Genomic DNA, 23,245 nt, shown 5'->3' on the forward strand with positions numbered 1-23,245 from the left:
GAAACCAACAGTCTGCATTGAAGGGGATGAGTGGCCAGCTTCTCAGCACCTTGACCCCCAGGGGCTGGCTATAGGGCAGCTAGATAAACTGTTTATCAGCCCTGGACCTCGGGGGATTCTCTGAAAGTCAGAGTCATTCAGCCTGTCGGCTGACCTCCTGCTGTGAACGGGCTCCTCAGCTTGGCCCAGGGACCCTGTAAGACACAGGGGCTCTACAGGGTCCAGGTAGGAGGAACGCCAAAAATCCAGGAAGGAAATGCGCTGTGCCTTAGTTTGGGGGGGGCTGAGGTGGGGAGGGGCCCCTCACCCCTGTGGAAGTCACTTTCTCTCCAGAAAGGGCTCATTAAGTTTTGCAATCCCATGCACCAAAGCCCAGGCCTCCCTGGGCCCAGCTGCCCACCCAGAGACCAGGAGAAGCCCCTGGCCCTCCCGGGACCAGGCAGGCCCTGCCCCCACACTCCCTTCGCAGGGGCACAGCATAGGATGCGGCCTTTCTGAAGTGCCCGGCTGTGGCTCAGCCACACCCACAGGCGGCCAGGCCAGCTGCCCAGAGACTCACTGCCAGCCCCTGAGCGACCAGAGTGGCTGTGCCCATGGCAACGGTCATCCGAGGAGAAAGGCACCTGGCCTCAGGTTTCTGCCCCAGGGAGATTCCAGAAGAGCCTCATTGAAGGTGGGTCCTGGGCAGGGTGGGGCCTCCAGACTCGGACAGAAGCCAACTCTTTGCAGGAACCAAGGTATACAAACTAGCTCACTGTCTCCAGCCTCCTCCTGTCCCGACTCCAGGGATTCTTGGGAAGTGGGGGGGGGAACTGCTGTCTCCTCAGGCAGGCTTCAGAGGACCCTGCCCCTTGTCAGCTGTGTGACCCTGGGAAGGTGTCTTCACCTCTCTGAGCATGCTTCCTCTCCTGGAAGACCAGGAGTACCTGGCACACAGTAAGCACTACATAAGTGCCCACGTGTTAGCTCCAGTACTTCCCCAGCCCTCTTTGCCCAATTACCTCCTTTGGCATGGCTGGAGCCCATCCAAGGCACGACTAGAATTCCTCCCCCAGCCCCCTCTCCATCTCATCCAGGCAGGTGTGGGCGCATGTTGCTCTAGCGGCTGGAGGGTGTGCTTGGAATTCAGAAGAGCTCTAGTTCAAACTGCACCACCAGCCGCAGCTACCTCTTTGGAACAAGGATGCTCCGTTTGCCTCTCTGCAAAATGGGCAGGAGGCCCCCTCCCACAGCAGAGGCCCCATCCCTCATTTTTACAGATGAGGCTCAGAAGACAGGTTCAGAGAGGCAGGGTCACCTGTCCAAGGTCACACAGCTTAGAAGTCTAGCAGAAACACACCTAGAACATTTTGACCCCAGAGACCACGTTCTTTTTAATCCTTTATAACAGCTTTATTGAGATACGCAACTCACCCATCCAGGGTGGTTATTCAGTGCTGTGTAGTATATTCGGATGAGAGCGAACATCACCACAGTCGATTTCAGAACACATCACCCTAAAATAAAACCCCCAACTCTTTGGTCATCACCCTGGACCTAAAGCTATGGATTTGCCTCCTGTGGACATTGCCTATAAGTCCCTCTTCTGTTCCACTTCTCATCCTTTCTGAAAGGCAGAAAGGTTCCAAAGAACCCAATTTCCCCCCACTTTTTTTTTTATTGTGGTAAAGACTTTATCTTACCCGTTGTGTGTGTGTGTGTGTGTGTGTTCGTGTGGGTGCTGGGGATGGAACCCAGGGCCTCGTGCATGGTTGGCAAGGGCTTTACCATTGAGCCACATCCCCAGCCCTTTTTATTTTTTATTTTGACTCAGGGTCTCACTAAGTTGCCCAGGCTGGCCTCGAACCTGCGATCGATCCTCTTGCCTCAGCTTCCCGAGATGCTGGGATGACAGACATGCTCCATTGAACCCGGCCATTTTGAGCATTTTTAAGTGCTCAGTTCAGTGGTAGTAAGTATATTCATGTTGTGCTACTATCACCACTGACCAGAGCCAGAACTCTGCATCTTGCAAACTGGAATTCTGCGGGGCGTGGAAGCACTGTAATCCTAGTGGTTGGGGAGGCTGAGGCAGGAGGATCCCAAGTTGGAGGCCAGCCTCAGCAATTTAGTGAGGCCCTAAGCAATTTAGTCTCAAAATAAAACATAAAAATAGACTGGAGATGTGGCTCAGTGGTTAAGAACCCCTGAGTTCAATTTAAAAAAAAAAAAAAGTGAAACTATACAGAATAAAGGAGAATGCCACATTCTCGCCTCCCCACAGCTTCATGGACAAGCACTTGGGGTCAGGGGACACTGGGGATTGAATCCCAGGGTGCTCACCACTAAGTTACATTCCACCCCTTTTTAAAAAAGAATTTTTTTTCACTAAATTGCTGAAGCTGGCCTCCAACTTTGGGTCCTCTTCAGCCTCCCAGGGGTTGGGATTCCAAGCCTGCGCCATCGTGCCCAGCTCTACCAGCACCTCTGAGAGCATCTGCTAAGTTCCAGGTGCTGGTCCTGTTTCCTGGAACGGGGCACCTGTGTCCCCTGCTTCATGGAAGTGAAGGGCAATGTTCAGAGGGGGTCTGAGAGGGCGGCTCCTGCCTGCAGCTCCCACGTGATCCCCGGCAGGCAGGGAGACGTTGAAATTCAGGCCTCCAGACCAGAGGCTGATCTCTGGCCTCCAGCCCAGGACGTCTTCTGGCATGGGGGTGGGGGGGTCTCAGTGGCCCTGTCTGTCAAATGGGGCTCCTGCCCCTTTCCTCCCACCTGGGAGAGGAGCAAGTTCCAACCCTGGCCCCAGATCCTTTGGTCTCCAACCTGGCTCAGCCCCAGCCCTGGCCCCAGCTCCACCTGGGGAAGGCCCCCCCCCAGTGGCCCAGCTTCAGGGAGGCGCCAGGGGCCCTGCACACATTCCTCACCTCCTGCTGCTTGCTCTGCGGGCCACCCAGGAGGGAAGGCTTCCATTGGGCTCCCCACCCCCACCCCCACCAGGGAGGCCTCCGCTTGTGGAGGGGCCACTGTCATCTCCAAGCCTCAGTGTCCCATCTGCAGCTCGGGCACACAGTCCCAACCTCACAGCCTGGTTGGTGTGTGTGTGTGGGGGGGCTTCCTGGGCCACGCCCCCTCCTCCCCGACGTGGGAGTTGACTATTAAGGTTTCTTTGCAGATGTTTCACCCTGGTGGCTTGAAAGCATCGCTTCTGGTCAGGGTTTGGGTCTGTCTGTCTGTCTGTCTCCAACAATGCTAAAACCCCACTTTCCACCGCTGAGCCTCCTGGGGGATATTGCTGTCTGCAGCCCCCCTCCAGCGAAGATGGCTAGAGTGTCCCCGGCTATGCTCACACCTGGTGCTCCCCGCAGCGGGGCTGTGCCGGGAGGAGTGCACTCCCAGTCCCCGCTGTCCCGTGTGGAAACCTGGGCCCCGGGGAAGGACCTGCCCGGGCCCCTGGGCCGCTGAGGGGTGGAGCACCATTTGGGCTCAGGGAGCCTGATCCAGGGCCAGCACCCCTGCGTTTTCCGACCCGCCCGTGGGGGTGCTCCAGCGGACCCAGGGCTGGGTAGATGGGGGTCACTTTTGTCACCGCCCCCCGCCAAATAAAAGACAGGCGTTGATCGTCCCCTCCTTGCCAGGCTCGGGCTACAGGCTGGCTAACGACGTGAGGGACATGCCTGTCAATCAGGTGCCTCTGCTGTCGGCTGGGAGCTGGCTGGGGACAGGGACCCACGGCCGGCCATCCTCTGAGCGGAATGACTGCAGAGCCACCCAGGAAGCCCGGGACCAGCCGAGGAAGCGCTCCCCGGGCCGCCGCGGTCACCGAGCAAGCGGCCGGCGGCGCCCGGACCAGCTGGTGTCCCCCCAGCGCGGGACCCTGCGGCCGGGGATCGCGATGCCCATTTTCCAGGGGGGGAAACTGAGGCCGACGCCATCCCGAGCCCGGCGGGGCTGCAGCGGGGCCTGGAGGGCGCTGGCCGCCTGCGCCGGGGGCGGCGGGGCGCGGGGCGCGGTGGCGGCGCGGGGGGCGTGGTGGCCTGGGGCGGCGCGGCCTGGAACCTGAGCCGGGAGGCGGGCCGGGCTCTCCGCGGCCGGGATTCAGGAAGCCGCGCTCCCGGCCGCCGGCGCCCAGCCGTCCCGGAGGTGAGTGCGTCGGGGCCCGGGAGGCTCGGCCCAGCGGAGGTCCCCTCGCCCCTCTGGGGACCGTTCCGTGGCCGATCCGGCCCCCGAGGACCCCAAAGTCCCCCCGGGGCGCGCGGGAGGAGAGGGCAGGCTCCGGTCCCTTTGGCGCGCGACTGGATGTCCTTGGGCCACGCATCACCTCGCGGGCCTCGGGCGAATCACTTGGGGTCGTGTGGGTCGGGTCCCCAAGTCCCCAAACCAAAGGCCCCCGTGGCCCACTCAGGCAGGATTCCGCTCTGCCGGGTGGCGGGGTGTGGGGTGCAGGGGGAGCTGCAGTTGGCCCTTGGCTCTGAGCAAGTTGGAAGAAACTAGAAACATGGACCTTCCAAAGGCCACTTCTTGGTTACTGAGTACCAGAAAGATGGCCCTGTCCCCCCAGAGGCAGGGAAATCTTTAACCCCCAGCTTCACCCTGGAGACTGCGGTTCAGCATGTCTTCCCCTGAGGACAGGGAGACCACCCACATCCCTGCGTGCCCAGGGACACCAAGCACCGAGCGCTGATGGAAGGACTGACTGCCCCAGTCTGGCCCCAGACAGGCCCTCTGTCCTTCCCATTTTGCAGATGAGGAAACTCAGGCTGGCTCCAGGGTGGGGGTAGAGCCAAGTGAACTTGTACCCAGGGACTGACTGGCTCCAAAGCCCTCCTCGCCACACTAGGTGTCCTGTCCCCAAGCCAGCTCTGCACAGAGTGGCGCTCACAGAGTGCCCAGGAAGTGACCCGGAGGAGGTGGACCCTGTGGTTTTTCTGGCTCCTCTTCTAAAACAAGGGCCTCTGCTGGGGGAGGGGGACCGCGAACCCCTGGAATTCTAAGGAAATGTCATGTGTGAGCTTGGTTTGGGGACCGTCAGGAGTTAATCATTGCCACCCAGGGCAGGGGGCCACTCAGCCCTGTCCTGAGAAAGGTGAGGGGCTGGTCTCTTCAGGGAGAGGTGTGAAAGTCACAGAGCCCTGTCACCTGCCACGTGAGGAGCCCGCCCTGGTGGACAGTCCCTCCTGTGTGACCTTGGGATGGTCCCTCAGCTGTCTGACCTCCCTTCCTACTAATACACGGAACAGTGTCCTGTGAGAAGCCTGGCCGTCAGGCTCAGGGCTGCCCATTGTTCTTGTTATGTGTTTATAGTGGAGAAGGTGACAAGACAATCTGTCATTTCCTGTCCTTCCTCTGGCCTCTTTGCGTGCAGGATGGTGGGGACCTGAAAGGCCGGGGGACCCTTCCTTCCCACCTTTCTGGCGTGTCCCAGAGAAAATCCCAAAGGCCATCATGGCCCATCTGGCTCCTTCTGTGAAACCAGGGTGGGAGGTGTGGAAAGGGAGTTCTCCAGGGAATGAATGGCCCCTTGAGAAGAGGATAGGTCCCCGGGATGGACACTGGCTATTGAGAACATGCCTGGAATTCCACAGGAAATGCAGACACCTTCCTCTGGGAAGGACCTCAGAGGCTCCTCGGGCCTGACCCGGTGCTAGCCAGTCTTCCCTGAGAGTCGGGCCAGCGGGGCTGGGCCCTGGAGCACCCAGGTACCCAGACCCCAGCCTAGCTGTACCCCAGAAGGTACAAATGGAGAAAGAGCCGTCCCTCCCTGAGCCTAGGATGAGCGGATGAGCGTGCGAGTGTGCGGTAGGTGCTTGGTCAATGCGCGCTGCTGAATGAATGGGGCCAGAAGGTAATGCTGGAGGGAGGGGGGCAGACCGAGGGGGGGGTCAAGGAACATTTGATCAAGTTGGTGACTGCGCTGTACCTTAGAGAGCAAATGCAGAGCTAGAGGAAAGGGCATTGAGGTACAGGAGGAAATGCACCAGCCAAGACATGGCTTTACCTGTCACCCAGTGGGAGAGCCTGGTATTCGGAGGGCAGAGACGTCAATCATGCCCTGGATGTGGAATGGAAACACTGTGCCTGGCACGCAGTAGGGACTCTGTAAATATCCCTTTTGTGATTGATTGAACAAATCCTTTTGGGGGGGTAGGCATTGGGGATGAAGCTTAGGAACTCCATCCCCAGTCCCTGAACAAATACTTTTGAGCCTTTGAACTCCTTCTTGTGCTCCTAGGGGGATGGGGTCCCCCCAGCATGGGTTGGAGTCTCTACCTCTCACAGTCCCCTGACCCCCGCCGTGTGCCTCTCTCTCTCCTTGTTTGACTCTCTTTCCAGTTTTAGGGATCCAGAGAACAACTTTCTTTGTGTTTTCCTGGGTCTAGGGAACCAGGGAACATTTATTTCAGGCCAGAGGGCCCTGGAGAATGCTCTGCATCATTGATTTGGAGCAGAATTAAATTCAGTTAAAGATTAATGCAGATCTCTGGAGGTCCTGTGGTCCCGGGGCCCCTGTGGCCACTGCTTGAACTCTAGATGCAAATCTGTTTAGCCAAACCTGGGCTGGGCTGGTAGATATTTAATGGGAGCTCGAATTTTTTTGTGCATCAGGCACTGAGCCAAGCCCTTTGAGTACACTTGGATACAAAACCGTTATTGTACCCATTTTTCAGAGGGAGGAACTTTGTGTCTGCAGGATGAAGTAGGTGGCTGAGCGCCTCAGTTGGGAAGAGGCAGAGCTGGGATCTGAGTCCCGTTTGTCTGATTCCAAAGTCTGGGGAGCTTGGGGTAAGTGACTGGTCTGTCTGAGCCTCGGTTTCCTCATCTGCTAAACTCTGGGTCCCCTCTTTGCGAGGATGCCCAAGGCACAGAGATGGGCTGAAGCTCAGGCCTTCTCGTCACCCGGTGCTGGCTCCTTGGCCCCGGCCTGTTCCAGCGAGGTGTGTCTTCCCGGGCGGGCATCCTCCGAGATCCCTTCTGTGCCAGGCACCAGCAGGGGCAGAGCTAGACTTGCATTTGGACAGAGGATGATTCCTTCAGCCATGAAAGACTCCAGGGTGCTGACTGAGCGCCAGGGACCCGGCGTTGCCTGCTTTCTGGATTTTAATGCTTAAAAGCGAGGGCCAGAGTCCAGCGGCCCAGGGGCTGATTGTGGTGATAAATCTCCTTACACTTCGGCCTCAGTTTCTCCTCTGTGCGGTGGGGACGGGAGAGTGCCTGGCTCCGTGGGGTGGTTCGGGACAATCTCCAGCCCAACGTTGATTCTTCAGTTTATAAGCAACATCTGTCACCTGTGAACAGGTGACACAGCCCCACCCCCACTGGAGATGTCTGGGCATCTGAAAGCTGAGACCCCTTTGACAGTGAGGGACCTGAGTCTCAGAGGAGGAAGTAGTTTACCAAGTCACCTGGATCATGGCAAAAGAATATCTGGAAGTCAGATCCAAGTGACTCTGGCCCCTTTGGGTCCCAGAAAAGCCAATGACTGTTTTAGCTTCCTGCCATCTTGGAGTCTGACCCCACCTTGGTTTACCTTCCAGATCTGCCACTCACTGCTGTGTGACCTCAGGAGGTGGCTTGATCTCTCTGTTCCGGGGCTGCCACCCAAAGTTTCCTGGAGGTCAGACTTCTGCCAGATTGAGGGCACTTAGATTGTTTTGGATGCCACTCCCCTGGACTGGCCTGGCTCCCACTGCCTCAAGTTCCCTTGTGTCCCATGAGTTAGCCACTGAGCCATTTGGATCCTGTGGTCTGGCCGGGAAGGAATGAGGAAGGGAGATTGGCCATCACTTTCACTATGACTCTAACTTCCACTCCTGAGTTCCTTCCTGACCATCAGCTTCTTCTTTTTGCCCCAAGTTCTGGGTACTGCTGGCTGTGTGACCCCAAGGAAGTCACTATGCCTCTCTGAGTATGTTTCCTCATTGGTAAGGGAGGGTCCCTCAAGACGTGCTGGGCACACAGGCGGCCCTTGTGGGTCTGCTCTAGATGAGGTCAGGGTGTTGGAAAGGCCTCAGAGGGTGGCAGGGGTGCGGATCCTGAGTCTAACGGGAGCACTCATATTTTTCTTGGGGTGGTGAGTAACGGCTGCCCTCCCGCCCTGCCTGCCCGGGACAAAGGGCTCCTCAGTGTCCCCGGTGCCTGCTTTTCCCTGACAGTGCCGTGGCCTGGGCTCCACCCAGTTGACCAGGAGAGCTGACCACCTTCTGGGACAGCTGCTCGTGTGTGAGTGTGTGTGTGTGTGTGACGGGGTGGGCAGGTGTGCGTGGGACGGCAGGCACGGTGCTGCTGCCCTCGGGTGGGGACCCCTGGTCCTTCTCCATCTCCCCGTGGCACAGAGGAGGGCCGAGGAGGGGGAGAGAAGGAGGAGGGACTGACAGACCAGCAAGGCAGGCCACAGAAGGAACCGCCTCTCAGGCACAGGCCGCGGCTCTGAGACGAGTGGGCTGGGCCGGGGCCTGGCCTCGCCGAGCCTCAGTTTTCTCATCTGTAAAATGGGCTCATGATGGCTGTGGATCTCAGGTCAGAGAACCCTGTATGTAGTAGGTGCTCAATAAACCGCCCATTCGGGGCCAGGAAGGAGAAAGTCGGCCAGGTTCCCTGGGTAGAGGCTCAGCTGGAGGCCGTCGGCCCCAGGGGGAGGATGACTCAGCCAGTCTTTGCCTCCTCATCTGCCAGGCCGCATTCTAGGCCTGGGGGACAGAAGAGTCTGTGTCCCTCTGATACTTTCCTGAGTGACACCGCTCTACACCCAGTGCCAGGTGACCCCGTGCTGGGTCACTGTCATGAGCTCCTTTGTAGAGAGGAGGAGTTTGGGGGCTCAGAGGGGTGAAGTGACCCACCTGAGGTCACACAGCTACCCAGGGACAAAACCAAGATTCAGACAAGACTCGGAGCTCATCCCTCGGAACACCCCCTTCCCCCTCGGGGTGACCTCGGCTGGTCTCTGACCCCAGTCTGCTTCTCTGTGGAAGGGGACTGCGTCCTCCCTGGGTCTGATGAGCAAGGTAGCGGCCCTGAGCAGGCTCGAGGTGTTGGGGAACATCATCAGCCCCGTCTGGCTTTCTCCCACGACTCAGTTTATTCCCCTGGGAATGGAGACATGGCCCCAGCTGCCCGGTTAGCGCTGCGTGACCACGGAGGGTGCCTTGGGGCTGCCCAAGCTGCAGGCCCAGTTCCAAGCAGCCCCCGTTGGCACAGGCTGGCAGGGAGGGTCCGAACTGGTTTTGTGTTCCCTGAGCTCCCTGCCCTGAGCCCGGCTCCTGCTTACCGTATGCCAGACGGGAGGTCAGACTCTTGGATCAGAGTGGTTAGTTCCCTCGACAGCCTTTGGAGTAAGTGGGAGCTGTGATCTTATTTTTTAATTTAAATGTTCAATACTCCAAATAATTAGGGAGTGAAGATGGGCCACCCCTTCCCGGATGGTAGTAATTGTCACACCCATTTTACAGGGGAGGAAACTGAGACCCAGAGGAGGCAGGTAAGGAGCAGAATATAGATCAGGTGATGTTTCAAGATTACAGAATCATCTCTTGGGCTGGGGGCTGTGGTGGCACATGCCTGTGATCCCAGCTACCAGGAGGCTGAGGCAGGAGGATCCCAAGTTCAAAGCCAGCCTCAGCCACTTAGGGAGGCCCTAAGCACCTCAGTGAGACCCTGTCTCTAAATAAAAAAACAAAAGGGGGTAGGGGTGTGGCTCAGTGGTTCAGTGCCCCCGGGTTCAATCTCCAGTGATGTAAAATTTTTAAAAAATTATCTTTTGGGGTTCTCTGGGGGCTGGGGTGATCCTCCAGGAGAGGGAGGCCCACGGGCCTCAAGGCTGAGTCTGAGAGGGTGGAACCTCGGCCGGGGTCTGGTGGGAGGACAAGGGAAGAAGGACCCTGAGCCTCCCAGGCAGGGGCTTCATATCCTCAGGCGGGACCCTGTGCTGAACCTTCACGGGGCTTTCATCCTCGAGCATCCGGTGACGTAGCAGAAACTGAGGCTTGAGGTGGGAGGTGACTTGCCCAGGGTCACTGGGCCTGGAAAGGTCCTTGGGTTTCTTGTTGTTTGTTGGGTGCTCGGGATGAACCCAGGGGTGCCCAACCACTGAGCCCCGGCCCCATCCTTTCTACATTTTATTTAGAGACAGGGTCTCGCTGAGTGGCTCAGGGCCTCACTAAGTTGCTGAGTCTGGCCTCAAACCCCTGATCCTCCTGCCTCAGCCTCCCAGGCTGTGGGGATGACAGGTGTGTCCCACAGCGTCTGGCTGGAAGGCTCATTTGTGATTCACATAGGACACAAATCGGCTTTTTAAAGTGTCTGACGCAGTCCCTCAGCGTGTGTGGAGTGGCACAGACAGGGCCACTGTCCAACTCCGGAACCTTTCCTCACCCAGAAAGGAGCCCGTACGCCCCAGCCCACGGCACCGCGTCCCACCTCTGGTGACGAGTCTGCTTCCTGCCCGTTCTGGGCATTCAGGGCCTGGAATCCTGCAGGACGTCCCTGCTCCTCACCTCTGAGCCTCCCCAGCCTCCTCCGGCCTCCCCAGCCTCCCCAGCCTCCTCGGACCTCCCCAGCCTCTCCAGCCTCCCACCCCCCTGCCTGGGGTCCCCTGGGAGCGTCTGGACGCAGCTCAGAACCCACCTCCAGGGCCTTGCCCTCCGGGGGGCCTGGTGCTGAGTCACCCCACCTGCCCCGCCTGGGTGGCGTGAGCTCCGAGGGGGACACCCTGGTGGGTGGGGGCGACCCCACAGGACACTGGGGCTCTGTGTGCGGGGACAGGCGGCCAGTGTTCAGGCAGGAAGCGGGCAGGGCGAGACCTGCTGGGTAAACACGGCTGGGAAGGTGGCGGCCATGGCCCGGTGCCCTGCCGCCGCCCGCCGGGCCCTGGAGCCGTGGGCAGCCTGGCGGCCACCGGGTCTCACCGGCCAAGGGGCCGCGTTCCAGCCCCAGCGGCAGCTGCCAAGTTCACCCCGGGCTCTGTCCAGCCCTGGCAGTCACACCTGCCTCGTCCCCGTCTGTGACACTGTGGCAAGAGAGCTGAGGAGGCCCAGGGGACACTTAACCCTCCCCCAGGCTGCTGCAGGTGGGGATGGCCGGTCACAGGAAGGCCTCAGAGTCACCCGCCTGGCGACCTGGTGTCCCCCAGCCCCCCCAGTCTTCCCCAGCCCCTCCCCTGCCCCTCCCCAAGTCCACACCCACGACCCGGGGCCACCCAGGCTCTAGACCCAGTGCCCCGCACTGGGCCGGTGGCTTTGCCTCTCTGGAAGGCGATGGGGACACATCAGGTGTCACTCTGACCCCACAAACCCTGGGGTCCCTGTCCCCCCCCCCCGGTCCCTTTCCCACCCACGTCACCCACTCCAAGGCCAAGCTGGAGGTGGGGGCCCACGGTCCTGCAGGAAGCCGGGACCCCACGGATCAGTGAGCAGCCCGAGCTCCTGCCCAGCCCCTGTCTCTCTGTCCCTCCTGCCCCGGCCACACTGGTCCTTGGTGCCCCCTGTCCTGCTCCCTTCCCACCTTTGTCCTTGGCATCCCGTCGGCCCTTTCATCCTGCTCAGGTGTCACCCCAGGACTCCTGCTCCTCGTGGGCTCCCCGTCCCGTCAGGATCAGTCCACCTCCTCATGGTGCTGAAGGCCAGGTGCACAGGGGCCACGGAGCGGTGCCCACGTCCTGGCCCTAGAACTAGAGGGGAAGAAGGAAGATGGATGAGGGAACAGAGGAAGTTTAAAAATTGAATCCCAGTGACTCGGGAGGCTGAGGAAGGAGGATCCACCAGTTGGAGGCCAGCCTCAGCAACTTGGCAAGGCCCTAAGCAACTTGGTGAGACCTGGTCTCAGAACAAAAAAATGAAAAAGGCTGGGGAAGTGGCTCAGCACCCCTGGGTTCAACCCCCAGTACCAAAAAAAAAAAAAAAAAGGTGTAATCATGGAAGGGTTGGCGCTCGCCTAGCATGTGCAAGGCCCTGGGGTCCATGCCCTGCGTCTCCCACCCCGTCCACCAGATGGGACAGAGGGGAGGCCAGGCTGTGAGGCAGCCCCGTCCAGGTTGCCGCCTTCCCTCCTAGGTTGAGATTTCTGAACCCCCTCTCTTGTGTCCACCTCGCCTCCTGCCCCCGCCCCACGCCCTGTCCCTTGCAAACAGGTGGTGCCCAATGGCTGCCTGTTGGGCTGAATCGATCCTGGAGGGAGGGAGCTGAGAGGCTTCCCCTGGGGTGCTGCCCCACATGCCCAAACCTGCCCCGACTTAAGCCGCTTTCCTGGGCCCTTCGTCAGGAGGTTGGGATTTGGCAGATCGGTGCCAGGGTTTCCGTGGGGTCAGGAGGAGCCACCTCCTTCCTGCAGGTGGGGCGGGAATGGGGAGGGGCGCCCGGGCCCCCCAGTCGGGATCGTCCTGGATCTGCAGTGCCAACCCTGCTGGGGACTAATACAGCGCCCCGAGGGTCCCTGGGGCAGGAGAGGAGAGGGCTCAGGAAGGCCAAGTGACCTGCTCAAGCTTGCCCAGCGGGTGCCTGGGATCTGTGACGTCACCATGTCCTCGGAAAGCCTGGGCCCCCTTTCTGGGGCTCATAGGAAGACGGGGGCTCTGGCTGGGCACCAGGTTCCTGCCCCCTGCTCGGGACCCCCACGCCTCTGCGGGGCCACTCTGGCCAGTGCAGTGCTCAGCAGCCCTGGTGGTGACCCTGCGGTGGGTGGCCTTGCCCGGTTCCTCGGTCTCCCCACAGGTCAGCCCTGGGGATCTTACCAGGTTTGCGCAGGGGTGTGTTCCAGGGCCTGGCACCGGGCCTGGCACACAGGGCACCGAACACACTTTTGTCAAATAACAGCAGGGGGCTTCCAATCCCGCCTGGGCCTGAGAGCCCGGCCCTCCCTTCTGCCCTGGGTACCCGCAGCGCCCCTCACTGTCCCCTCCCATCTGGTGCTTGCGTTTTAAAAAAGGGTGTTGCACACTTGAAACAAAAACGTTGGAAAACCGCTGCTCCCAAGGACGCAGTTGCGGAGCTGTGGGCAGGTGGGGTCAGTCACTCTTGCCCCTGCCTCCTGGTGGCACCCCCAGGGCTACGCGGTGGCCTCAGGTGCTGTGGCTGCAGAGCCCCTCCCATGGGAGGTGCTGGTGAGCCCACGGGCCCCTGGGGTGCCTTCTCACCCTGGGGCACACGCGTGTACACACACACACACACACAAAGACACAAGCGCAGAAGAGACCCAGGCTGTCCCCGCCCAGCCACTCTCCTGGTGGCCCCCTCCCCGCTGGCCTGGGTCTGGAATGTGTAATAACAGCCTTCAGGGCAAATTGGGACAGGGAGGGAGCTGGCCACAGAGCACAGGCCATAGAGCAGCAGAGCCGGGTGTGTGTGTGTGTGTGTGTGCACGTGTGCACCCACTCACTGCTGTGCTCACACTGCTGGGGGGTGCTGGGGTGGAAGGGCCCAGGAGGGTTCAGACGCCTCTCAGGTCCTCCTGCGCCCTGGCTGGCCTCCTGGCTGGCCTCCCGCCTCAGTCTCCTCACCTGTAAAGTGGGGCGGGGGGGGGGTTCGATGAGGGAGGGGCCTGGATCTTAACGAGGGCCGGTGAATGCCAGCCTGTGGCCCTGCCCCGCGTGGGGAGGCGGGACCCTGTCCTCACTGTGCTGATGAGCCAACAGGACAAGAGGCAGCGTTGGTTGAGTGCTTATAGTGCTCACCAGACGCTGGACCTACTGGATGTCACAAAAGCCCTGCAAGATGGGAGCTGTCATTGCAACCTCCACTTCAAAGGTAGAAGAACAGAGGCTCAGAGATTAGCACAGGCTGGTATTTAGGATCCTTACCTTCTGAGGTGGTCGGGAAGCTTGAATGGGTCACTGAAGGGGTTTCCCATGGTGTCCAGCATCCAGGCCATGTCCAGTAAACTGAGGGATCAGGGTATCTTGCATTCTGCAGCCAACTGTCTGCATTTGAATCTTGCTCTTGTCCCTAATGTGCTGTGTGGCCTCAGGCAAGTCACTTAACCTCTCTGAACCAGTTTCCACATCCATAAAATGGGAAATCCACACCTGGGGCAGGGTTTCAGAACCTTAGTCCTGTTGGCGTTTTGGCCTATGTCTTTCTGTGGCTCAGGGCTGTCCTGTGTGTTGGAAGATGCTTTGTGACATCCCTGGCCTCAATCCACTCGGTGCCAGTAGCTCTCTCTCCCTGAACAGTTGGGACAACCAAACATGTCCCCGCATTTCTCCAGTGTTGTGGGGGTCCTGGGCCTGGCTCTCCTGCCTGGCAGGAGACCTAACATCTCAGAGGTCCTGTGGGGTGGGTGTCTCTCAAGCCCAAGGACCCCAGGAGGGGGTGTGGTGACCCCCGTTTTACAGGTGGAAAACTAAGGCCCAGAGAGGAGTGTGGCTGTGCCTGACCTCACTTGCTACAGCTGTACCCATTCTCCAGAGAGCAAACGAGGCTCGTTGGCTCAAGCCACCAGCCCGGGGCCACGTTCCATTAACTAGCAGAACTGAGATTAGAACCCAGACCCGAATGACTCCGAAGTCCAGGCTCTTCCTCCCTGTCGAGGTCCAGCGGGGAGCTGGCCTGGTCCTGTGTGTCCTCCTGTGGTGTCTTTCCCTCTCTGGTCCAAGGTTTTCCTCCTAGAAGCCACAAAACAAATAAGGTGGGAACCAATGTGTCCCTCTCCACACGTGATGGGCAGTGGGGGTGGTGGGGACGCACGAGAGGCCACTCTTCAGACCTGTCCCAGCCTCCCAGGTGGAATGGGAAGAGTACTGGAACTCGGTCCTCAGGGCCCAGCTGCCTGGCCAGCACTGGACTGCAGAGGGCGGGAGCCACAGCCACCCAGGGCCTCCCTGCCCTGCCCTGGCTCCTGGCTGAGCCCTGGGGCTGGGAGCCTGAGAGAGTCCCCTCCCCACTGACCAGTCATGTGACTGTTCCCTCTGGCAGCCTCAGTCTCCTTGTGTGGGAGCACAGTGGGCTGGGGTTGGCCAGCAGAGGAGAGGGCATGGCCAGCCCCGGGAGCCCCCTGCTGGGGAGGCCCACCTGAGTCTGGGCCTTGGGATCACAACATTGGTGCCAGAGGAGGAAACCGAGGACCCCTGGGCCACCCACAGTGGCTGTTCTGGGCACCTGCTGGGCGGGTGGCTGTCTGTGTGGGGCCCTGGCCAGCATCTTCTCCCCTGAGGCTCAGATGCCCCCATTTTACAGGTGAGGAAACGGAGGCTGCAATGCGCTGCTTCATGCCGGGCGGGGGCCAAGGTCCAGGGTGGCTTTGGAGCCTGCTCTGCGGGGCTCTCAGGTGGCTCAGAGTAGACCCTGGCGCCAGGCTGGGTGTCCAGGGGGGCTCAAGGCCCGTCCTCCTCCAGCGGGCGTCGGGGGTAGCTGGGCCGAGGCACACCCGCGTCTCAGGTTCCTGAAAGAGGCCCCTGTTGCAGATCCCGCCTGGCGCTGGCCGCTGACCACATCTGGGAGTGGCCACCCAGCCCCTGTCATTACAAGGTGGCTTTGAAGTGCTGGCGGCAGTGCTGTGTGCCCAGGGGGCGGGGCCTCCTGGAGCCCCTGCTGGCCTCCCTGACTCCTCTCGCTCCCCCGCAGGCCGAGCGCTGCCCGCGGGTCTGGGGCCAGCATGGCAGATCCCAGCGACAGCCCCCGCGCAGGGCCTGGGGACCCGGCCGAGCCCCCCGGGGAGGAGAGCGGCACCTCCGGGGGCGAGGCCTTCCCCCTGTCCTCGCTGGCCAACCTGTTCGAGGGGGAGGACGGCTCCCCCTCCCCGTCGCCTGCCGACACTGCTCGCCCCGCGGGCCCCGGGGACGGGCGACCGAACCTGCGCATGAAGTTCCAGGGCGCCTTCCGCAAGGGCGTGCCCAACCCCATCGACCTGCTGGAGTCCACGCTGTACGAGGCCTCGGTGGTCCCCGGGCCCAAGAAGGCGCCCATGGACTCGCTCTTCGACTACGGCACCTATCGTCACCACCCCAGTGACAACAGGCGGTGGAGGAGGAAGGTCGTGGAGTGAGTACTGCTGGCTGCCCAGCCCACGGCTCCTCCCCTCCCAGTCCATCCCTCCACGTGTCCCTCTGTCCAGCCACTGGCCACCCTTTTCCAGCAGCGACTGCGGTCGTTCCTTATCTGTCCTCCAGCTCCTCCCAGCTGACTCTGCCTTCGTTCGTCCATATTTACACTCACCTACCCGCCCACCACTGCCTGTCCATCCACCCACACAACCAGGCTTCTGTGTGTTCAGTTTCATCCTCACATCCACCATCCACCCATCCACCCAGAATCCATCCATCCACCATCCACCCATCCATCCATCCATCCATCCGTCCATCCGTCCATCATCCATCCATCATCTATCCATCATCCATCCATCCATCCACCCACTCACCATCCATCCATCCACCATCCATCCATCCACCCACCCACCCACCCACCATCCACCCATCCACCCATCCATCCATCTATCCACTCATCCATCCACCACCCATTCATCCATCCATTCATCGGTTCACCTATCCACCCAACTGTCTATCCATCCATTCACCCATCTGTCCACCCACCTCCTACCATCCATCCACCCACCCCAACACCCATCTTTCCACTTGTCTATCTACTTATTCAATCCATCTATCCATCATCCACATCTACTTGTCCGTCCGTTATGTCTGTCTAGCCATCTACCCATACAGCCAGCCTTCCATTCCTCTGCCACCTGCTTATCCAAATGTCTCTACACCCTGCAGTCCACCACTGCCTCCCTTTCTCTTCTCTCTCTCTTTATTTCCCCCTCCCCTCCCCTTCTTTTCCTTTCCTGGGTCCCTGGGATTACAGGAATGAGCCACCGTGCCTAATGAGGCTTCCAACTCTTGGTGAGCCCCAGAAAGCCAATGGGGGGCCAAGAATAAAGGTGATGCAGGGGGCACAGCTGGGTTTGTGCCAGGAGAAGAAGGTGGGTGGATGGATGGATGGAAAGGTAGATGGATGGAAAGATGGGTGAGTGAATGAAAAATTGAATGACTCAGTGACCAACAAATGAAAACAGCTGGAAATGAATCAGTGTTTGCAAGAGAAAGAGAAAGGGGGGAAGAGGGAGGGAGGAGAAGGGGAGGGCAGGAAGGAAGGGAGGGAGGGAGGGAGGCAGCTGTGGGCATCAGAAGTGCAGCGAGGAGATGGTTTGAAGCTGATGGCTGGGGGCTAGAAGGGGCGCTGGAGGGCTTGGCGGGAGAGCCGCCTGCTGCGCCAGAGCCCTGGGTTTGAGCCCCCTATCACCCAGAATAAGAAGGAAAGGAAAAGAAGGTCAAGTTGGGGGAGTTGGGGGTCCTGGGGTCCAAGGACCAGAGCCCCTACAGGGTGACCTACAGGACTTCTGCTCAGAGGGGGACACTGACGCTCAGGGCAGCAGAGCGTCCCCGCACCCTACGCCCTGAGATCCTGCTGGATGCTGGTGGCTCAGGGTCCCCTCTTTCCCTCCCTTGGACCCCCGTCCAGCCTCCTGCCCTCTCCCACCTGGGAGGCGTTAGGGGGAACCAGGGTGTCTGAGCGGCTGAGACCCCACAGGCCACCCCATGAGGTCTGGTGGGGACAGTGTTCTTTTTATTCTGGGGCTCAAAGGTCCAGGTTCAGAGATGGGCATGATGGGGGCCACCAAAGGCCTTTATCAGAGGGGTGACAGCCTCTATGCCAGGCCCAAGAAGCCCCTCACCCCATGGCTGGTGCCAGAGACCCCCTTCCCCGGAGCCTGCTCTGGGCACTGGGCAGAGGAAGAGGGAGAGCTTCTGTCCCCTTCTCTTGGTGACACAGGCTGGGTGCAGACAGGTCTCCCCAGCAGCACGCCTCTCCCCTTGTGGCCTCAGTTCTGTGGATCAGGCCTCTACCCCTCCTCGCTCCTGTTCCCCCCCCCCAGACCCTCCGCCTCCATCTCTCTCCTTCTCTCCATTCACAGATTCCGGGGCCGAGTGCGGGTGAGAACACACAGGGAGGGGGGTTCCTCTTCAGTGCGTCCCCGCCTGGCCCTTCCCCCAGAACCCAGCTCACAACAGGTGCCTCGTTGCCATTTGTTGAGTGACTGAGTGAACGTCTCCAAGCCCTCCTCTTAGCATCTGGGTTTCTTTTTTGGATACCAGAAATTGAACCCCGAGGTGTCTGACCCCTGAGCCACATCCCCAGTCCTTTTTATTTTTTACTTTGAGACAGGGCCTTGCTAAGTTGCTTAGGGTCTCACCAAGTTGCTGAGGCTGGCCTCGAACTCGCAATCCTCCTGCCTCAGCCTCTGAGTTGCTGGGATGACAGGCGTGACCCACTGCACTTAGTTTAGCATCTGTTCTTCCCTGACTTTCTCTCTGTCCCCTTCTCCTCTGCTGGCCCTCTCTGGGCCAAGTCCTTGGTCTGCCTGCCTTTGCTCGGCTTCTCTCCCGTGCACACACAAGCTGCAGACACAGGAGGCTTTTTAAGAAAGGGCATCTCAGCTAACAGTTATTGAGTGTTTACTGTGTGGTGGGCCCTCGGCTAAGTACCAAAGAGCAAGAGCAAGGCCTCCCTTGTCTCAAACGTTTGTTGAATGAATAAATGAAGGAGTGTTGGAGTGAATGAAGGAGATGCATCATCGTTCAGTTTGGTCTTCCTGTGTTCCCGCTCTTTCAGTCTGTCTGTCTTAGTGAGTGACAGCTGTGTGGATGGATGGGTTGCTGTGGGAATGGATGGGTGGGTGGGTGGGTAGATGGGCTGTGTGTTTCTGCTCGTCTGTTTCCCCAGTGCATAGTAGGTCTACCTATGGTTTGCTGAGTAAAACAGCCCTTGGTGATTCCATGTCCCTCGAACTTCAGCTCCCACCACCCCCAGAACCCAGCACACAACAGGTGTCCACTTGTGTTTGTTGAATGACTGAATGAACATCTCCCAGGGTCAGGGCAGTGGGGCCTCCTGGGGTCAGGGCAGTGGGTCAGGCCCAGGAAGCACTTCTCATCATTTCCCGTCTCCTTCAGGAAGCAGCCGCAGAGCCCCAAAGCTCCTGCCCCCCAGCCGCCCCCGATCCTTAAAGTCTTCAACCGGCCCATCCTCTTCGACATCGTGTCCCGGGGCTCCACCGCGGATCTGGACGGGCTGCTCCCCTTCCTGCTGACCCACAAGAAGCGCCTGACGGATGAGGAGTTCCGGGGTGAGCACCCACGGGAGAAGACGGGTGGGGGGGGGCCCAGCAGAGGTGGAGGGAGGCCTGGCTTTGGGGATCTCCTTTCCCCTCTCTCTCTGCCTCTCCTCTGTACTCCTGAAGAGCACGGGGCAGCAAGTCTGTTCCTGTGTGCCCTTTGCTGTGTTACTTACCCTCTCTGGGCCTTGGCTACCTCCACTCATGCACTCGGTCAGTCCTTACTTTGGAAAGGGTGAGTGCAGCGGCGTCTACCCACAGGGTTTAAATATCACTGCCAGGACCCACGGGTGTGTGTGGCCTCCCTAAGGTGGCTGGAGTCCTGGAGCCCCTGCTCCCTCTCAGAGGGCCTTTGAGGGTTGGGCAGGGCCAACAGGTGCCTCTGCCCCTGCCCCACCCGGCCCAGGAGGACACCTCCCCAGGCCCGAGCCCCAGATCCCCTTCCCTATTCTAGCAGCTCGGAGATTCCAGCCTCCCCCCGTCTAGGAACCAGCTCCCTCCACTGCCCGGGCCTTCGCTGTGAATTGGGCCTGTAAGCCCCTCCACCCAACTCAGCTGCACCCCATGTGCTGGCTACCAGGAGCCATAATTAACTGGCCAGATGATCCCACAAACCAGTACAAAATGTCAAAATTGTGGCACTTCCCATACAGAAGGGACCGTCTCAGAAAGGCTGGCCATGAGTGGTCTGTGGCTTAGGTCTAAGGAAGCTTCTGGAAGGTCAAAAGAGGACATATTTGAAGACTTCAGATACTTTAAGCATAATAAGTGGCAGACCAGGGTGACCACTGGACATGGTGGTGCATGCCTGTGATCCCAGCTACTCAGGAGGCTAAGGCAGGAGGATCACAAGTTGGAGGCTAGCCTCAGTGATTTTGCAAGACCTTGTCTCGAAACAGAATTTTAAGAAGTGCTGGGGGATGTAGCTCGGTGGTAGAGTGCTTGCCTAGCATGTGCAAGACCAAACCCAAAACCAAACAACAACATAAAAAAGGGGGGGCTAGAGCCTATGGTTCATTTTCCACATAGACATTTATCAATTTGATTCTTTTTTGGGGGGGTGGGGGGGATAGGGTACCAGGGATTGAACCCAGGGGCACTCAATCACTGAGCCCCATCCCCAGCCCTATTTGTATTTTATTTAGAGACAGGGTCTCACTGAGTTGCTTAGCGCCTCACTTTTGCTGAGGCTGGCTCTGAACTCACGATCCTCCTGCCTCAGCCTCCAGGCCTGGCTCAATTTGATGCTTAACCCGAAAACAATCCAACACAATGTCTTTGTGGCCATCAGTAGAGAATTTCTGGACTGATCTAAAAGGTATTCGTCCTTGCTGCTGGGCTAGCCAAGGTGCCCTTGACTGGGGGCACAAGCTTGGAGTCTGCGGGGCTAAGGGTCCTTCTCTCCCGCAGACGATCTCGGTGGCAGGGTGAGCAATCTCCTTGGAGGTAAATGCCACCCCACCCCACCCCCACCCTCAGTCTACTGCACTGGTCTGGCAGAGTGGGGGTGGGGCGGACTGTAGGGCAGGGTGGGTCCTGAGAGATGGATGCTTCCAATGGCACCGCCCCACCAGCTGGACTTGGCCAGGCCTCCGGGGCTGGGGGGCATCTCTGGTGGTCCTGAAACCCCAGGCAGGTGGGTGGGTGCAGGAGCTCGGGTGGGGCACTTGCTGGGCTTGGGGGACAGGGACCTGCAGTTGCAGAGGTCCCTGTGTGCTGGGGGAGGGGAGACTGACTCGGGGCCCACGCTGCTAATGAGGTGCAGGGCCCTTGCTTGCCAAGGCGCCGTCTGAGGTCCTGGGCTGTGGGGTATTTATGATGGCCAGCCCATTTTGGTAAACAGGCCCCCGGGTTGTGTAAACCTCAGGCTCCACAGAACCTGGCTGTCCCTGCATGTTTTTCTGGCTGGAGGCGGATGAGCTCATCTCGTTTCCAGGGGAGGCTGAGACCACCCCCACTCCCACCCCTGCGCACTTCACAAGCTCCCATTGGCCATTCCCAATTTTGGCCGCGGCTCCAGCTGCTGCGCCCCACCCCCACCCCGGGCAGAACCACGTCGCCATCTGGTGGTCGGACCCTGGAACTGCACGTCCTGCTCCTGCCTCTCAGCCCAGGACTCCCAGGCTGGCTGCCCCCCGCCCCCACTCTAGCCTGTGTTTGAGGGCACAAGCCCAAATCCAGGGTCTAGTTCCACTTGGGCCACCTGTGGTTTGGCTATGTGGCGCGCTCAGCTTCCTGCCTTCATTGGATGTTTATTAACTCAGCCAATGGCCCTTGGGTACCCGTGAAGCATCAGGCATGGTGCTAGGTTGGGACCAGCAGTGATGAGCTGACACTGAGGCACATGTGACCCTGCCTTTGAGTTGCTCCCAGACTCCTAGGGGAGACTGGCATGGGCCAGGCAACCACAGAAATAAACACACCATTACAAACTGTAAAGGGTGTCAACAAGAGGCTGTATGGGAGGGCTTGAACTAGAGTTTCCTGGAGGAGGTGACACTTGATCTATGTGAATGAGTTGTACTAACCAGGTGAGAAGAAGAGCAGGGAGTGCTTCAGATCGGGGAGACGGTGCAGGGAGAGCATGTTCAAAGGCCCTGTGGCTCGCTGTGATCAGTTATACCTCTGAGGTGACCACTGCAGCTGTCATGTGGAGAGTGGATGAAGGAAGGACGGAGGGACTGGGGGACAACCAGGGAGGGGTCTTGGGCATGTGAGAGACGGAGGAGAGACGGGAGGGCAGAGATTAAGATGACATCACAGTTTTGGACTGGGTGGGGGTACCATCCCTTGCTGATAAAGTGGGCTGATGCCCCAAGGCCTGAACTGTGCTGTGTGTGGGGGTGTCTGTGTCTGCACAGAGTCCCCAAGAGCCTTGGCCAGCTTTGGGGGCGGCTCCTCAACTACAGTTAGTTGTTCATTGAGAAATAGTTACTTGGTGTTGCCTCTGGGCTGGGGGCTGGGCTCGATGGGGAGCAGCTGAGGCTCCTGGGGGGGTGCTGGGGCGGCAATTGGGGTCTGCACAAGGCTTCCTGGCATCTAAAGTCCCTCCCTTGGGGGACTAACCAGGACAGTCACGTCATCGAGGGATCCTATCTGCCTGGTACTGAGCTAATCGATGCGTATTGATGAGCTCATCAATTTCCTTTCCCAGCCTCAATTTAACTACAAAGGAAACTAAGCGGAGGAAGGTTCACACCAGTGTCTTGTCACAAATCCTGAGGTGTCTGGCTGCAGAATGGTCCCCTCAACCCACACCCGTGTCCCCTGTGCTTGGGGCATTCCTGTGCCCCCAGCCCGGCTCTGCCCTGGGGCCTAATGTGCAGGGTTCTCTTTTCGTGGATACATTCTTTTGAGATATAAATCAATCTCTGTAAACATAAAAGGGAAAGAAACTGGCCTCAGGGACATAGAATCGGAGGGAGAGGCGTTAAGGACCCGTGGCACCAAGCGGAGACTGGAGGAGGCTGTCAGTTTCCTGCTGCATCCACGGAAGCCCAAGAAGCGCTCCCGCTCCTCGGCGGGCAGTTTCACATCCCCTGTGCATCCACTCCACACTCTGGGGACCCCATATCCCTCAGCTCCTCTGGGGAAGCACTAGTGTAAACACTTCATGGGAGGCTGGTCCCTGTGGCTCAGGAGGCTGAGGCAGGAGGATCGCGAGTTCAAAGCCGGCCTCAGCAACTCAGTGAGGCCCTGTCTCTAAATAAAATACAAAAAAGGGCTGGGGATGCGGCTCAGTGGTTAAGCGCCCCTGAGCTCAATCCTCAGTACCCAAACAAACAAGCAAACCCCCCAAACAAAAACAAAAACTTAATGGGAAAAGGATTCTGTGTTCCAGAAGGTGGGCAAGGCTGTCTGACGCGCTTGCTTTCACAGGTGCATAGTCTCCATTAGCATAATAAAGGCTCTGAGAAGTCCTGCGGTAAAAACATATGGTGACACTTACCCTCAGGGCTGGGGTTGGAACCCAGGGGTGCACATTAGGCCAGTGCTGTACCGGGCAGCCGCACCCCCAGCCTGCATTCCTATTGATTTGATTACAAAACCCTTTAAAAAATCCCCACAAATATGACTGTGGCCTCCTACATTTCAAAGCATTTCCATTTGCATGAGATTTGATGCCAGCGATGGGCAGATAGCGCTGTGTCCCCAGCAGATGGGCGGGGAATAG

General features: G+C 59.2%; 1 protein-coding gene across 3 annotated transcripts in view; it reads left to right on the plus strand.

Moving 5' to 3' along the window:
• The first annotated feature begins 4,028 nt into the window (after nucleotides 1-4,028).
• Nucleotides 4,029-23,245, plus strand: part of Trpv4 (transient receptor potential cation channel subfamily V member 4) — a 33,369-nt gene continuing 14,152 nt past the window's right edge. The window contains exons 1-3 of one of the 3 annotated variants that reach the window (XM_046464302.1): nucleotides 4,029-4,119; nucleotides 15,525-15,941; nucleotides 18,911-19,083. In XM_046464302.1, coding sequence (XP_046320258.1) covers nucleotides 15,556-15,941; nucleotides 18,911-19,083 — 559 coding nt within the window. In that variant the 5' untranslated portion in view covers nucleotides 4,029-4,119; nucleotides 15,525-15,555. Of the gene's footprint in view, nucleotides 4,120-4,430; nucleotides 5,776-5,899; nucleotides 6,760-15,524; nucleotides 15,942-18,910; nucleotides 19,084-23,245 lie in introns of those variants that run through there. The other 2 variants (XM_046464303.2, XM_046464301.2) reach the window with 2 other exon arrangements.

This window comes from Marmota monax, unplaced genomic scaffold (genome assembly GCF_021218885.2).
Source record: "Marmota monax isolate L192 unplaced genomic scaffold, Marmota_monax_Labrador192_F-V1.1 WCK01_AAM20220418_F8-fsc00269, whole genome shotgun sequence".
Taxonomy (NCBI): Eukaryota; Metazoa; Chordata; class Mammalia; order Rodentia; family Sciuridae; genus Marmota; species Marmota monax.